Raw genomic sequence first — 17,974 nt, 5'->3', positions numbered from 1 at the left:
GGTATCAGTGCCGGGGTGTATTTGAGGTATCAGTATGAGGGTATATATCTGGGGAATCAGGTGTCAGGGTGTATTTGGGGTATTAGTGCCCAGGGGGTGTAGTTGGGGTAATAGTTCCTGGGGAGTATTTGGGGTATCAGCGCTCGAGCGTACTTGGGGTAATAAAATAGGTCTGCACAGAGAATACATTTAGAGAGTTCCCGATATAAAGTGTATATATATGACATATAAACAATACAAATCGCTCCAGTTAGCGAAACGTTGCAGACTGACGAGGACACAGAACACGAGAGTCCCCAAAGTGTCTTGGAGATCACAGTTGCTAAGATCATTAAAAAAATAGTACTACTTGCAGAGAACTGCCTCCCAGGGCTACTCAGATCTCTGGAGATTCTAAGAAATCTGGCGCATTAACCCTTTCAGTACCTGCCTGCTCCTATGAACACAGTTATGCAAAACACATTTCCCCTGCAGATTGCCAGATAACCGTGATATCCAGTCACCTTCTTTCACCAAACATTTCCTCATTCAAATAAGAGAATAAGGAATAAATGTCCTGGAAGAATATTCTTTTATTCCTTTTTAGATGTTAAATACATTTTTAAGTCATCATTAGGCCAAATAAAGCATAATAATAAATATAATAATAATAATAAAAAATAGTTATTTTTATTATCGTATTGTATTATTTTTATTATTATATTTTATTATATTATTGTATTATATTATTGTCATTGTATTACTACTATTATTTTATTATTATTATTATTTTATTTGTGTTAATATTGTATTGTTTATTATTATTAAGTTTATTATATTATTGTATTTTTTCTGTATTATTATTGTTTTATTATTATATTTTATTATTGTATCATATTATTAATGTCATTGTTGTGTCACTACATCGTGTTATGTTGTGTTATTATCGTATTATTATTATTTTATTTGTATTCGTAATATTTATTATTATTTGTCGAGTACACGCTCCCGTAGCTGCACAGATGCTGTGCCCGTGTAATGTTTTGGAAGCACATTATGTCGTATCTTATAAGAGAAAACATTTCCTCCCAAATGATTTCTTATAATTAGAATTCTACGTCTCTTATTTTACCCCCGAGTAATTAACACGTACACTCGCCAATTAGTCAAGCGCCGGCGGCCACCGAGTATACTAACAACGAGTGCAAACCAAATGACACAAAGCCAGCTTCGTGTTGTGAGTCCCTCGAGTGATCACCCACCCCTGTTAATAATGTTTCCACCAGCGGAGAGAGGATTGAGGCACAATTCACCTATAGTGACCCCCTATGCCTTGTAGTTTTTTGGGGGGCCTCAAATCCATGTGTCCCTTTTTCCTCCCCTGATGCCCCTTTTTTCTAGGAGCTCGGAATGTTTGCTGGGTATGAGGGTGTCACAGGGTTCTATAGCCCGAAAAGCCCCAATAATTTGTATAGAAACAGCAGATCGTGGGTTTAGATCATAATCTTAACCTAGAGACTCAGAGGCTTAGATGGAATGTTTTATCTTTACCAAGAGGTAGATAAGTGGAACAGCCTCCCAGCAGAAGTGGTAGAGGTTTATACAATGAGGGAATTAAACATGCGTGCGATAGGGATATGGCTCCTGAATCTAAGACGAGACCAACGACTGATTAATGTCAGCAGGAGAAGGGGGCAGACTAGACGGGGCCGATGTTTTGTAAAAGAAATAGTTTAAATAAAATGTAATTAAAATGATTTTTCTCAGCATTTTACCTATTAGCATATATATAGCAACTATGAATTTGATGAAAAAAGTGGAATGTGTGCCCTTATAACATGCCTTCTGCAGGGTTAGCTGGTCAGCAATCGTTTTAATGCGTAATCGTATGGCTACTCATCCTCTCATACTCTTTGCAGGTTATCCAGAAAAATGCACCTGACTTCATGTAGCCTACCCATCGCATCAAACAAAGAGCATTGCGTTATGACATCATCACGTCATCATCATGACAAGTGGTGGAGGAATGGGGCAGACAGAGGAGACTAAAGTTCCGTTCTGATCATTTCACGCTACAGTGAGTATCTTATTTATTTTTTTTAGACGCTCTCTTTAACCCGTTTGCTTTCTTTGATTTTTGTGTACTTGTTTAACCCCTTTATTACTGACGGGTAACGATAGCGTGACTGAGAGCCATAAGTGTTTTAAGCACGGTCCTCTAGGTCAATAAGACCCAGGAACACCGATTTGTGGAAAACTGTGTGCTTTATTTACAAGTGCAGAAATCAAGCACCCCAAAACAAAATCATAAAATTAGAGCCTCGCTCCCCATTGGAGCCCTGTCTGGCTTACTCCTCGCTGACCCAGGGTGACCAGCCGAAATGTCTTCTATTTTAAACCACCCTGCCATACCGAGCTAAGCCAGGCTGTGATAGATTGAACAGATAGATTGGCGGTCTCCGTAACTTCTAGCTGTATCTACCCCAATGACATCATCTCAGGTGTAGTCTAATTTATGGTGTAATAGAGCATTAAGAACTTTATGTAACCAGTGAGAGGACATAAACAGAGACAACTTTAGTCAAGGGAAGAGTTTAGTTTAAGTCTCTTGACACACTGTAGAGAAATCCAGTTACAAAGTCAATAAAGATTTAGTCCACCATAAACTCCATGAAAGAGTTAACGTCATATGTTTCAGTAGAAAGCTGCATTTGATTACATATTTGGAGTTGAGGACCCCTCTAAATCATAGAATATAAATAGAAAAGTTCACACAATGTCTAGCCAAACTCTGATTGACATTGAAGAGCATGCAAGCGTTTGATCAGGGAGAGCTAAAGGAGAAGGCAGTTACCATCGCCTCAGGTGCCCAGAAGAGTCCTCTGTAAGTTCCACTTAATGGATTTCACGTTATTAAACCCCCCTGCCTTCGGCTTTATGTACTGTATGTACTTTTCACATTTAGCACAGGCACTCGACCTCCCTCGGAGACGCAAAATGCTGTTTTTTCTTAAACTCTCGAGGACCACTTGGCTTTTAACCTGATCATTCACTTCACCCTCCCTGTGGATTAAAAATTCCACTCCATTGTGCCTCTTTTTTGATGTGTGACTTGTGAACGGCTAGGCAGAATAGAAAGGACGCTTATTAACCAGGAGGCTTACTGTTCCATCTTAAAAGTATAAATTGCTCGGAATTAATCCAGCTGGTGCTTCACGGTACAATAACACATGTGATTCCATAATGCCGCGGTTGGAGAATTAACAGAGTATGACCGTTACCTAATGCGTGTCTCTATACTGTGACCTTGGGGGGAATTAGACCTCATCCGGCAGGATCTTTCTTGTAACTTATCATGTGGTTGTCAATGTTTCTTTCGCTGTCACAGCTATTCTCCAAGGGACATTACCCTAAAAAGATAGAATTTTGGTTTAAGTGAAAGCTGATGGTCCTTGGCATTCCGAAGCTGTTTCTGTTTCTCTCTTTTATTCAATAATTGCATTGATGAGCTCTATGCACATTTTCACCACTAGATGGCAGACACACTAACTTTGTCATTTTGATTTTTCTCCATGGTTTCGCCGTCACGTATTGGGTAATGGAGGGCATTATGTGGATTCTGGGATCTCTGGTGTTTATACAGATTGAGTGGAAATAGCATTATATAGCCATATGTCATGGTAATTGCAGAAAGCACTTGACAATTCACAGTTTTAATGGTATTTACAGATGAACATCAATATTTCTTAGGTTTGCGTGGGTGTGCGTTCGTTTAGTCTGGAAGACTCTACACTGCTGTATATCATGAGTGCATTCTTTAAATTGACCATCAGGGGGCAGGCTTGGAGAAAGTAATATATTTTTTTACCCAAAAACCTTGCGTTTGGGGATAGGATTTTCGTCTGTTCTTATCTGTGCGTTCTCTGTCTTTTATCAGTGATCCAGTAATTCCTTGGTTTTGCATGTGTGTAAAATATGAAGCATTAATGACAACATCTAGCCCATAACAGCAGCAGCCAGTGGCTCTTACCCACAGAATTTGATGATATGATTAATATTTTTGCATGTCCAAAAAAGCCAAGAGGATCCTGGCACACAGTGCAAAGCATTTCATATCTTTGTGTCCCTGTCACTGACAATCAAGTCCACAATTCCGCTTCCACACCGCTTATAAGAGCTTTCTGGTATCCCCCCGTGCTAGCGGCACAAGCTGTATAATTAACGAGTGGCTCCCGGATATTTACATAAACAGTCACTCCGTTAGTCATCAGACAAATCCCTACCGCCGATCACAATGTTGTGATAGACTCTCCGCAGCCCAATATTATAGTATTTCAATCCATCAGAGATTTAGAGCTGTACGTAGATACTTTGTGTTCTTGTTTTTTTTCTCTTATTCAAAGATCTTAGAGGGCGGTTGTCGAAAGGTTGGGGTAAATGGGATTTACATGTAATTATCGGCTATGTTGTTGTTTGTTGTCTGTGGATTGATTGGATTAGTAGGAAAAATGATTAAACTTTGTGGGCATAAAAAGTTTTGTATGTTTTCAATGTTTCCTAACATAAAAGTATCAAGACTTTTACAGAACCAATGAAAACAAGGAGGGGGGGGGTGCTACTCATTCTCTTCTTTGTATGTCAACGGACTTAAAAGGGATTTACGTGTCTCTAAAGAACAATATCGCATATTGAGCGCCACGAGGTAATAAGGTTTTAGCAGCTTTCAGTAAATTTTAGGTGAGGGATTGGGAGTGCGTGTCTTCATTTTCCTTGAGATGGAATTCTTCGCCCAACTGAGGTATTCTAAAGGATACGGCATTTATTGGATCTGTTCACCGAGTGGAAAGCTATATTTGTATACGATTTACATCACTCTAGAACACTGAAGACATACTTGGATTTAGAGTAAAACATCGTATGAACGCGTGCCCAACATCCCAATGGAGCGTTTCCGCCTCGTTCAGACTAGCTTAGCCGATCACTGGAGGCTAAACATTAAGACTGGGCCAAGAAGCTGATGGGCCAAGGTTTGGAGAGGTTCCTAGTTGAGAACTGTGTCACTTATTGCAACATGGGAGTGAAGTTGGCCACATGCGAATTTAGTGAACGGAACACCTCTGGCTCTTCCCGCATCCGTACAGAATGGGATTCTAGAATCAGTTCAATGGATATACTCTTTGCTGGATAAGATGTCAGATTTGGCTACGCGAGCCTGTATTTAGTCTCAGGTAGGCATGAGTCAAATGTAAGACTTATTCTGTGTTGGCATTTCATATAGATTGTAAGCTCCCAAGAACAGGGCCTTCTTCTCCTTCTGTGCCGGTATGTGTGGAAGTGTGCCAATGTCTTTTCCCGGGTTCACCTGCAGCCAATGGAAAGCTTAGTCTACAGGGCTGCCCTGCTTTAGAACAGGAGAACGAACCCAGGTACGGAATGAACCCGGATCTGTCTCATTAACCCTGCGTTCCCCAAACACTAAGACAAGCATCATTTCCTCCTCAATAAGTGTTTTCATCGTATGAGATGGAACTCCTCGGCTGGTTGCATCAAAGCTTAAAAGTCAATACGATTAATGGAGTTACATATGAACGCCCTGCCTGCAATCTGGAAATTAATAGAGCAATCCGACTGCCGAAACAGATTATTGTTTAAATCGCTGCTCTTGAACTCTGTTTTTATGCCGTGTGAGAGACAGCAGCATAGTTTAGCATCACATAACAAGCACTTCACATATGGAGAGCGGCAAGAAGACATTGTGTATCGTCCGCTTGTTTTGCGATCTCTCTATTAACATCTTTTTTAGCTTTCGTGGGGGTTATACCCGTAAACCCCCCGAAGAGGTACCTTGGAACCGACGTGGATCCTTTATATCCTTTATCTGTGCAATAGGAAACCGGCAATTGGAACCAAATCACGTTCCATCAGATTACCCTTCAGAGGGACTTTAGAAAAATCTCCAGTACCTTAATTATCTGCTTAATAAGACGCTGACCTCTCCGCGTGAAAATCATTTCTGTAGCCGCATACTTCTGCTAAACGATGCAAGCTTGATCAATATCCAATCTTCATCCATTTAAAGACGCGTGCATCCGATTCTTCCCGGACGGACAGCCTACCGTTACCCGTATCTTGATGTGTATTTTTCAGGAGCTCGGTTTTGGAGTAATCCGACGACTCAGTCGTTTATTTAATCTGGTTCTTCTTGTTCCAAAACTGTAGGAGATCCTTTTTAAACATCGCATTCTCTCACGTTATTAAATCTAATGGCTACATATTCTAATGTATTACGTATAGTCATAAATGCATTAAAGCTATGGATTTTTTTAAATCAAAGGGACACTTACAAAGTGCTTTAAATTGCATTTTTCATAGGTAGGGTTGCATAGGGGCCACTGGAGTGTCCTGTTAATGCGGACAATAAGTAAGACCCCTTAACTATGCGGAACAAGCATTTTGGGGCAATATCCAAATGTCTATAGGAACCAAGTATTTTTAATAAATTAAGTTGTATTCATACAAGACCTGTACACGGTTCTACTCGCGATGAAAACTTGGTAATGTACTTTCACCATCTTTTCTGGAGACCACACAAGCCGGCAGTCAGCGTTTGATGCCCCTACCTGTGTGTTTGGAAAACTCATCATTACTTATAGATGTTTTTAAAGGATTTCCCATCATTAATGAATGAGCGCTGCTAATACGAAGCTTCCACTCGCTGGCTTAACTTTCCCCCGTGAGCTGGGCTATTAATGTACCGAAAATTTCATTATCCCTTTACTTGGACACACGGCATGCAAGTTTCCAGCGGTGTTTGTATTATTCATATTCTTACGGCTTTCGCAACTTGTTCCCAGCACCGCTGTCTAAAGCCGCATGAGGAGGATGCCTCCGAACTGTATTTATAAAACAACATGAGTTCCCCTGAGAATTTGAAGCGGATACACCACGGGCCAAGCAGCCTGGTCTTCAGCCTTGCCATTCACAAACCTGATCCGGATGGGGACCCGCCATTGGCTGTGGTTACATCGAACGATTAGAAGAGAAGCCCGTTGACAAAGGAGTTAAACGTAACGAGACGTATATTATTACCTTTTTTCTCACGGTTTTTAGGCAAAAATATCCACGTTTATTATTCTTCCTGATTCCTGAAAAAAAAACCAACAATTAAGCCACCTATGCGTTCCGTGCTTCTTTTGGCTTCTAAATATGTTACTGTGCCTTGTTGCGCGTTTTGATTCGGGTCATAGACAATAATTTAATCACTCTAACGTGACCCGAATATCGCCCTTAGGGGTGTAAGAAAAATCGTTACCCAATTCATAGAGCAAAATTTGTGGGCCGTGCCTTTCGACGTAGAATTGATTTACCAAAGTGACTCCAGGTGGGGGGGACAGTCGCTCGCGCAACCCCCATGGTACAGTTTGACTATACGCTGGCACTATACTAATATCAATGTGATACAAACATATATATTATATATATATATGCTAAGCATATTTATTAAATAAGATTAATCTCAGATTTTAATGGTATTGGTTTCCTATTAACAAAACCTTTTAAGTTTTCAGTTATCTAAGAGGGTGCTAGATAGGTGGAACAGCCTTCCGGCAGAGGTTAAACATACATGGGTTAGGCATAAGGCTATCCTGAATCTAAGACAAGACCGTGAATGTAATAAGCGTATTGGTGCACATGCAATAATGGATGTCATCATTAGTGAGCAGTGTTCATTTACAGCACCCTAGAAAGGGTCAAATGCATTAATCTTTGAGAGGCAGATGATGAGGTCGGTGATTGGGGCCGGTCCGGCGATGCATGGAGTGATTGGCAGCCAGTTCTGTATGCCGAGTAATTCAGGATTCCCCGTTTACAGCCGCGTGTGACAGTTTCAGCACCGCGGACAGCAGCTCCCATAGCGTATAATGAGCCACAGACGGGCGGCTTCAATGAACCGGCTTTTAAATAAAGGGCAGACAGCAGTGCCTCTCACGCTGTGCCCCTCACGCTGTGCCCCTCTGTGAATGCATCAGGAGACAGGTGGGGAACAGGAGGGTCCGAGCTGCTGAAGAACGGAGGAATCACTGCATGGCCAAGAGGTTCTGCAGCAGCAGCAGCAGCAGTAGTCGCAGGCTGTCGGTGAAGCTCTTTTCTTCCTGGGTGAGTCATCCCACTAAACAATTGAAAATGAATGGAATGTGAATAATTGTCTATAACTTATAAGCCTATTATCCCTGGACCCCCCCCCCCACGAGTATGTATTGTTTAATTCACGTTGTGAGACATACCCACACACTCAGTCCTGTGAGCATTAGCATAGTGTAGACTCCCTCCGCAGCCCCTCGTGTTGGGTCTGGGGACGAAGCCAACCCTTCCTCCTCTCATAGGCTGATGTAGGAGAGAGGAGCTGTCAGCCCCATATAACTATCAGCATCAGACGCGCCGTCGAGTAGAGAGGGGCTTTACAGGCTCAGCCGCACAGCTGGTACCCGGGGCTGCCACGGCACGGACTCGGCATCCGACGAGCATTCTCCGGCAGGTGAGTTTCATAGCTGAACTTTTTTTTTTCTCCCCACCCCATTGCTTTGATGAAGAAAGCCAAAAAAAGTATCCCTCAACCCTCCGGCTCCGATTCTCTCCAGATCCAATTTAGGCAGCGGAATTTCTATGCAGCGTCTACTTAAGTATTTAGCATTATTAGTACTTTTATGGCTTTTATAACACAATAGGATTTAGCCTCCCGTCCCACTAACCCTTTATATGGGGGGGGGGTAGATTTGCAGCCTGCAGGCAACACGGCAAAAGAAATACATTTAAATAGGATTGAGTAGTTATTACTCTGCTTCTGTATGATCTCAATAATTCTTTGTTTGTGCCAGGCTATCCTGTGGGTTTTTTTTCATTAATATTTTCTCAGCTAAAATTGTATTTTTAAAGCCCTGTTGACCAAAAAAAAAATAATCTACCGTGCCCATGGTTTCTAAATAGCCGTGCTATTGTTATGTTTGTGTTAATGCTTTTCTAATGTAACGGTAGAATGTACCTTGCTGGTATTCGAATCATCGCTCAGCGTGACTTACTCTCACCTGCGGCAATGCATCCAGATTCAATGGGCTTTTACAGGGAAGCAATAATAATCAAGCGATTGCCAGCTGTTGGGCAAAGCCAGCCGGACAGATGTTTTATCGGTGCTAATCTAATTATCGCATCCTCCTTCCACGTTATCGTGTTTTAGCAAAACAGCCCTTTTTTTTTTTCGCCTAGAGAAAATTAGGGCCATTACATGGGGAGGGAGAGCTTTAGGGCAAATAGCGGAAACTTTAAACACAGCCAAGACCCTTTTGGGTTCGGATGAGTGTTTTCAGCAAACGCAATTAACTCCTCATCTCTTAAAACAATATTTTAATCTTCTTGCTTGTGCCCCTATTTCAGTTTGATGAATGTATACTATAGGAGGTTCGGGATTCAATGAATAACTTGTGGGACGTGACTACTAAATATTGCTACGTAACGAATAGTAAGTCTTGAATTATGCTCAGTTTACCGTAGCAATGAATATGCAAATGGTTTATATGTCCAATTAACATAGAGATAATCATGTGGAAATGTCAGATATAAGCAAGAAAGTCACTGAAATCACACAAAACTACTTTCAGAAATAGCAATCCTATTTTGACGTGAAATAGCTTATAAAAATGAAGTTTACAGAAATCTGTTCTTCCTATTAAGGTATAAAAAAAAACATAATTATTAAAGCTTGCTTTGGGTATTAATATTTAAATCAAACCCCATCTCTATTCTGCTCTGTGAATCGTGTTAATAAACTACGACTACAAGCAGCACAAGGAAAAAAGTAACAATATAACGCTGTCACTATTATTATTTATTATTATTTATTGTTTTATATAGCGCCATCAAATTCCGTAGCGCTGTACAATGTGTGGACAGGACATAACAAGTAGTATATAACATAACAAATTGACTAACAGAGACAACAGGTGAGGGGGCCCGGCTCAAAGAGCTTACAATCTATGTCACACAGATTATAAATCATATTCTAGATTTTGGGTAGATCTATTTCCTTCTTCAACGTCTTATCCCCCTCCTCGAAGTATCGTTAGATTTCTGTGCAGGTCCAGGATGGTTTTCATTGAGTTTAACTTTGTTGTTAACAGGCTTCCGTTTAGAATTCCCAGAATTCCATGAAATGTTAACACTTGTGCATTTGGGTTAGAATGTGAGCGCGTGTGTGCGTGGAATTTGATTATGCGATCAAGAAAGTGTTGCCAAAAATGATACAAACCTGTTTTACTATATCCAACATGTTTTGTTTTTTTGTTTTGTTTTTTACTGGGAATTCTCATTCAAACTTTTTCTCCACGTAAGTCTAATTACAACCCCCCTAATTGGTTTGTATCCCCTTATACCAAGTCAAGCCCAATTAGAATGCACGGTGTCTGAAAATAGCGGGCACGTTTTAACAGATAATGCTCTGATTGGTCGGATGATGGAGGGGGGGTGGCAGTGTTGGCAATGCCTCCATTCATGTCCCTTTTTTCCACCCCAATGGGTCCCGCCTCTGGATGGCAAACCCCTTTTATACTCATTTCCATAGCTAGCAATTCATAAGCTTTGCGCAGAAATTCCTTATCAAATTATTTTTTATTTATAAATATTATTATTATTATTAATTTTTTTTTGAAGGTTTGTACTCTAACTCAGCAATAAAATCATTTTCTTTAGGAGCATTCCACTAATTAATGCGCATGTATCAATACACACTATTCCATTATAATTATGTAAATTATTTTAAATTAATATTTTTTTAAGGCTTCATCAACAAATCCTGAATGGGGAATCAATCAGTTGGTAGAATCTACCCGTCACCCAAATATATACAACGCAACGTCTTGTTAGCAGATAAGCCAGTTTTTTTTCCCAGTTATTTTTTTTCAGTTAAATGAAAGAAACGCGGGGTATTAGATTGTTCTTTTTTGTGTGTTTTACGCGAGAACACATTATCCGGCCCAAAGTATCTGATTTACGCCTCCGGAGCGCAGAGAAGATACAATAAAACTGGACAGAACTTCCCGTGGTTTATGGAGAAAACATATCGCTAATCACTAAAAGATTGATTGTAGAGTCAGGATCAATGAAGAAATGTCAGTTTGGGTTAATCTACTGCCAGCCGGCTGAATTATAGTATTTAGGACCTCGGCGTACAATTCATTTGGGGCTTTTGCAATATTAAAGCTTGTGTTTGTTGCTGTGCTGGAATTTTCTCATTCACCTTCTGAGGCTGAGAGTTATTAGATTTATAGTTTAACAGTAGCTCTACTTGCTTTGTCCATTTACAGTATATATGTATATGTGTTTATATATATTGTATATTATTATTTCTACTGTATATATTTCCCTAGTGTGTGGGAGTAAAGTCATAATAAAAGCATGCTGTACCAATTCAAGCGAATGAAGCGGAGTTAAAGCCGCTGGGGCAAAACTCCTAAGGGATGTGTTTAATAAGACCCATATCTGTCAGCCTGAGAGCCGTCGTTAGCAGAAACTAAAGCCCATGGACCGATCATTGATATATGGATACAGAGCGAGTAGCTTGGAGCTCAATAGCATGTTAAAGGTATAATTCAATGTTTTCCAATCTTACTGGCCGATGGGTGAGAAAAACTGAATTGGATGGGCCGTGCCGCTTCTGTGATGGCTGCCTCGTTCACGCTTTAATGGCTGAGTGTTCTTCTTTTACCTAACTGTGTGGTCACTTTGCATTTGCAGATGGCACCTTGGATGACTCTGAAGCCATCTTCTTCTGGTAATCCTGTACTCCATCTTAAGCTCTAAAGTCACCATGCAACATCGCGTTCATAGCCTCCGACCAGGCGCCATGGGGATACTTGGTTTGTTCTAATAGAAGGACCCCCAAGTTGTCACTAACATCATGGAGAACAACAGCAGGTTTGATAGCCCCACCAACATCTCCTTGGCTAACAATGACTTAGTGTTTAGCTTGATCGAATACAAAGCCATCTCTGTGTTCCTGGTTTTATTAATCTGCGGAGTTGGCATAATTGGCAACATCATGGTGGTACTGGTGGTATTCACTACCCGTGACATGAGAACCCCAACCAACTGTTACTTGGTCAGCCTGGCCGTTGCCGACTTAATGGTCCTGGTCGCCGCAGGGTTGCCGAATGTTTCCGACAGCTTGGCCGGCACGTGGATTTACGGGCACGCCGGGTGCCTGGGCATAACGTACTTCCAATATTTGGGAATCAATGCCTCGTCCTGCTCAATCACGGCGTTTACAGTGGAGAGGTAAGATTGTGCGCGTTGTCACCTGTGCTTAATGCGCTTGAGCCGCTAGAGACTGATTAATGTAACGCTATTGTCAATAATTCTTTCTATTATTATTTAAGTGAAAAGATAAAGAAAATACGATTACTTCGAATGTTTAACTGGTTGGGAGATTGGAATATTAAATGTAAATGGCCTGTTGATATTTATTGTCCCTCTAAATGAGGATTAATTATGTTTTTTTTTTATTTTTTCCAGATATATTGCAATTTGTCACCCGATGAGAGCCCAGACAGTCTGCACAGTGTCACGGGCCAAGCGAATTATCACCGCCGTATGGATATTCACATCCATATATTGCATGCTTTGGTTTTTCCTGGTTGATATCCAAGTGAACAAGAACCAGCAGGTGGAATGTGGCTACAAGGTCTCCCGTAACCTCTACCTGCCGATATACCTAACAGACTTTGCCATTTTCTATGTCATTCCGCTCTTTGTCGCCACCGTCCTCTACGCTCTGATTGGACGAATCCTGTTTCTCAGCCCAATACCCCAGCATCCGGAGAGCACCACGGAGCGATGGAGGGAAAAGAGTTCGAAGGAGAAAAACGGGTCGCAAACAGAGGGGAACAAAGGCAGCAATCGCCCCAGGCCAAAGGGGGCGCTGTCTTCAAGAAAGCAGGTAACGGAAAACCCCATTATTAATAGGAAGCTAGTATTCTAATTGGAATAGTCTTATTTAAGCATATTATTGATGTGTACTTGGATTCCATACTAATCAGTAAAGAAGTGGCATTGTGGTTCCTTTGCGTTCCCCGGTATGAAACTCTTATTTTTGGTAGGCACTTTGTGTCTTGTTAGTGTTCATCTTAAACCGTATGGCCTGGCGGTAGATCCGTACAAAGCAATGTCACGTTTTAGAGCAGCGGTCTTCGCCATCCAGCCTGCGGAATCATATAAGTACAGTAACTATGCGTCTCATTCATTTACGGAGGTCATTAAAGGGCTAGCGGCGACTCCTGCGCTTGCGGTAATAGATGCTGTGGTTTGCTGATTAATGGCATGAATTAGAAAGTGTGTCTAGGGTGGAATGTGGTTGTTTTCATGGATGTATTCTAATGATATTATCTTTAATTATTATTGTGTATGAATTGCATGATCTTGTGCCTTATGGCCACCAGGGTCATTGTGATGGCTTTCGAGTTCTGCCCACCAAGCTTGTTAGAAAATATGGTAATCATAGCCCCATCCTAATGGCTCCTCTGTGTGATTGAGATCCAGGAGTGGACTGAGATCAAGGGCCGGCTGGATACACTCTATCCGCTAAGCCATGTTTACTACACGTCATAGCACAGCAAGCGGCCACATGCGCACGTCAGGGATATACTACAGTATTACGTCTGCTGCCTGAACACTGTTATGTAGGATGGGTTATTGGGCACAGCTTAATCTTTTAGTAGCCCATAAAGCAGATTTAACTTAGAACATGCAGGTGTGAGCATGGCTGAACACCAAGCCCCCCCAGTTCCTCTATACCTGTGTTTGGCCTTAGCCCTGTCTGTACCCCATCCACAAACGTTACCTTTAGATAATCATTATTTTTGTAGGGTCTCTGTAGTATCTGAGCCCTAGCTAACTATAAGCTGACCATGACCTACCGAATATATCGTGCCAGGCTGCCATATATCCACTGGCGCACCCAAACCCAAGAGCAACGCCTTCCGTCCCACGTGAGATAACCTTTTTCCCATCTTATCACGTCGTCTTATAGACTTCTTATAATGATCTCTTTATACGAAGTAACTCCTCGCACCAGCCAGGGTTCCCTCCTCTGACACCGGATGTTATGACACTCGTCGAAGGCCATACATTTAATAGCGCGGGTTTAGCAGTTATATGACAAGTGCGTTAACAGTTTTACGCGAGAGGATTGAAGCACTTAGTGGCCATTTTCTCATAACACGGAGATAAGTGGCTACTCTGCTCTCCAAGCCGCCGGCTCCCCAAGCCGTCCTCCGACCCCGCGTGACTTTTACTCTCAGGGTACTAAACGCCATCGGAAGGCGCCGGCTCTGCCCCGTCATAGAAGAAAACGAAACAGAGATATTCAGTTAACATTGTTATCCAACCCAATCCTAAAATAAATATAATTAACATTTCCCCTGACCCTCTCCACAGTTTGTAACCCTCCACGTCTTTATTAATTAGTTAATTCAAGGCTATTAAGGGATTCCAGAGGAATTTTGATAAAGTAGATTTTATTTTGCTCCTACCCAAATAAAAAAATGATAAAAAGCCCCGTAGCTGAATTTTTTGAACTAATAATAAAATATCTTTTTTTATATATATATATATATATATATATAGACTCGTAGATTACTGTATGACCCAAAATCACCCCCCCCCCCATCAATGGGCCGGAAATCCATTACCAATTTTTCTTCTTCTCCGACTGTTATTGTATTGTTTATTAAAAGCCGACTCGATACATTCTCCGAGGGGATGTTGCCTTTCGAGTGGATGTGACCTGCTGTGAGACGGGATTGTTTTACCCTTTAACGTCTACTCTTTTTATGAATAACATCACAGTATGAAGGAACGGGCGCTCATCTCGAGACAACGAGAGGCGGAAGGAGAGGAGAAAATAGACACTTAATAGAAAAAAAAATGTACTTATTACAGAACGTACTGAGCCCAAAACTCATCTGGCTTTTTTAGATTTTCCCCGCTCTGCAGGCATGTTTTCGATATATTTTTCTAGTTTTCTCAAAGTAAAGGCAGTGATTAAATAACACATATGGTAAAGTCTAACCAGTATAACCAGTTCCTCTGTGTAATGGATAAATCATAGGGACAGAAGGGGATGTTGCCCCAGGGTCCAGGTAGTTTTAGATGAGTAATACCATAACATATTGAATGGGGTCCCTTTTTTGTGATGTGTAGGGGCCCCTAAGTGGTTCCTTTTAGAGAAATCGTGGGATTTAACTCAAGTAAGGGTTATAGAACTCTATGTTTCCCGCTGTCCACTTCGTACCTTGGAGCCTAAAATATATATCCTGGATCTACAAGGAATGCATGACGTTCCAATGGACCCAAGAAGTCCTTTTAATGCCGTATGAGATTGTTAAGTATTTTATCGGCAGTGAAACGTAAGCACAAAGCACGTCCGGCGTCCCGTGACAGCGATTTGACTCGTCTGGAAGTACAGCGCAGAGCGAGAGCGGAATTAATTTTCCGAGCTAACGCAATAAGATGTCTTTACAGGTCAGCTCCGACCCGGGAACACACTCTAAGAATAACCGCAGCTCTGCGTGGTCTCTGCCTGATTTACGGACTGTTGGTTTTTGGAAGTTGTATTAGGCTTCGCGGCGTTCTGAGTCCATGTGGATGTAACAGATTATGTGCGTTTGTACTCGACGGAGGAGGAACCTGCTGGTCTCTTCAGGTCAGCTCTTTAAATAGGTGGCTGATCTCCCTGAGGAGGGCAGTCACCCGGCAGCATCTCCTCGAATTATAAAACACTTGGGGACTTGCTCAGACACGATGGCAACATAGAATCTTCTGGCAGGTCGGCCCCGTTCGGCCCCCGTCTAGTCTGCCATGTTTTTTCTGCTGTAAAGACTCGAACCTTAATCAGTCCTTGGTCTTGTTTGAACTATGACTTAAGTATTGAACACATCGTTAAGTTAGTTTAAAACTGGTAAACCCATCAGTCGCATCGTAGAGGGATCATTTCATTGTACCTACGTGAGATCTGGATTAATGACCTCCTGCTTGAACACAACAGAGCTCAAGCAGGGATATTCTTAGAATCTTTCCCATGTTACGTTGTGTATTTATCAACCACTCACCATTGGCATCTTAAGAGCTTTCCAGCGGTGAGGTGGAGAGGTCCACTAAAAAAAGAAAACATTTCTGGGAAAGTGCCGGATAAAGACACTAAAGACACTAATTTAAACCAGCATCCCCATAGTTTAATATATTTTTGGTTTCAAAACCAAAAAAAAAACCAAAGTTCTGTGAAAAATGTTTATTTTGGGAAAAAGGATTTTTATAAAGAAAAATAAGGACCTGTTTTGTTTTTGTTAAAATGAGCAACTACAAATAACAACTATATTAATATATATTACTAGAAAAAAGATATCCTATAGCTGTGGGGAGCCAAATCCAAACTCTAGGCATCCAATTCATTTTCTTAGAGCAATAAGTGGGGGGGGGTAGTTCACATGACACGGGCGTAACGTGATGGAATCTATCGATCCGTAATGTTATATAATTAACGAGGAGACCTTTCGCATCAGCTTGATATTTTCTCGCGTGTCATGTCGGTTGTAACAAATAGCATGTTTTTTTACCTTGTCGTTCACCTTTTTATTACTTGCGGTTGTAAACATAGATTTTTATGTCATGGGCTTGTAAAGCGCTTAATCGTGAGAAGAAAATTCTAAATCTCTGTTTAAATATAAAATAAAATAAAAACAAAATAATTGTCCGAGCTGCACAGAGGTTCCAATTTTTCCTGTTATTGTAAGAGTTTGTATCTATCTACGTCAACGCCATCTGCATTTTATCATTTATTAATATTTCGCACCCAACGAGCATCGTCTTTACCTAATAAAAGCTTCACCTTATTTCCTTGACTCTGAATTTGTCATCCTTGTATTTTTGTAGGTCACCAAGATGTTGGCCGTGGTGGTCATACTTTTTGCTCTCCTTTGGATGCCCTATCGGACATTGGTTCTAGTCAATTCTTTTATGGGCAACCCTTACCTGGATCCTTGGTTTCTTCTCTTCTGCCGTGTTTGTGTTTATGCCAACAGCGCCATAAATCCTGTAATCTACAACCTTATGTCTCAGAAGTTCCGTACCGCCTTCAAGAAGTTGTGTAAGTGTGGACAAGAAGACACCCAAAGGAGAAGTATGTACTTGACCACTACCAGTTACAGTATGGTGAGGGATGGAGCCACCGCTGGAGCGGAGAAGAAAGATAAGCCAGCTCCTCAGAAACCCACCGCCCTTCCAAAACAGACCAGTAACGCGAGAACCGAAGGGGAGCTATACTACAGCGTGGTCTAACGTGCCCGTTTGCAAACGTCCTGGTTCATAGTCTATGTACGATGCGAAAGTTGGTGCCAATCCATGGGGCATATTTTACATCAAGAGCAGCAAGGACGGCATTCTTATTGAAATATAGAAGAACAGATCCAAATTCTTTGGTCATTTTGCCTTCCTGTAGAAGTCTAATTATGTACTGTGTCTTGTAGAAGAGCGATGAAGTCTCTCGGCATCCCATGCACAGGCTTTATGTACGAGTCATGTTTGAGCTTTCATAGATTTCCGCCAACGGTATGGAGCCATTTTCCGTAATCAGGAGTCCTCCATGAGATGCAGGTCAAAACCCCTACTTTAAATAGCATATACCAAGTTATTATTACTTGATTTATTTTAGCGGGCATTTAAATTAGAGAAAAAAAAACAAATTCAAATAGATGGATGGGTCAAAGATTGGATCTTTAACTTTGATTCTAATAACATTGTTACATAGTTGGTTGGCACCAAAATATATTTGATTCTGGTCAGAATCCACAGTCTGCCATGGCTGAGCCAAATACCTTCCTCTTCCTATGGCAATTTACTCCACATGCTGGGGGTACACAACCGGATTTATCATCCAACGTCCGCTGCCCGAAGA

General features: G+C 41.3%; 1 protein-coding gene across 1 annotated transcript; it reads left to right on the top strand.

Annotated features, from left to right (window-relative positions):
• The first annotated feature begins 11,785 nt into the window (after positions 1-11,785).
• On the top strand, positions 11,786-17,743 carry LOC128467520 (thyrotropin-releasing hormone receptor-like). Its single transcript, XM_053449182.1, has 3 exons — positions 11,786-12,303; positions 12,541-12,964; positions 16,954-17,743. The coding sequence occupies exons 1-3, from the start codon at positions 11,927-11,929 to the stop codon at positions 17,356-17,358; spliced, it is 1,206 nt and encodes a 401-aa protein (XP_053305157.1). The 5' UTR covers positions 11,786-11,926; the 3' UTR covers positions 17,359-17,743.
• Positions 17,744-17,974: the final 231 nt, after the last annotated feature.

The sequence above is a fragment of the Spea bombifrons genome, chromosome 10, assembly GCF_027358695.1.
Source record: "Spea bombifrons isolate aSpeBom1 chromosome 10, aSpeBom1.2.pri, whole genome shotgun sequence".
Lineage (NCBI taxonomy): Eukaryota > Metazoa > Chordata > Amphibia > Anura > Pelobatidae > Spea > Spea bombifrons.
This window is presented reverse-complemented; position numbering and strand designations above follow the sequence as displayed.

What these genes read in the sequence shown, in the direction of transcription:
- LOC128467520 (XM_053449182.1), top strand. Translation starts at nt 11,927, where the DNA reads ATGGAGAACAACAGCAGGTTTGATAGCCCCACCAACATCTCCTTGGCT. An exon ending in ACGGCGTTTACAGTGGAGAG is followed by an intron (nt 12,304 to 12,540) that starts GTAAGATTGTGC and finishes TATTTTTTCCAG; the next exon opens with ATATATTGCAATTTGTCACC. An exon ending in CGCTGTCTTCAAGAAAGCAG is followed by an intron (nt 12,965 to 16,953) that starts GTAACGGAAAAC and finishes GTATTTTTGTAG; the next exon opens with GTCACCAAGATGTTGGCCGT.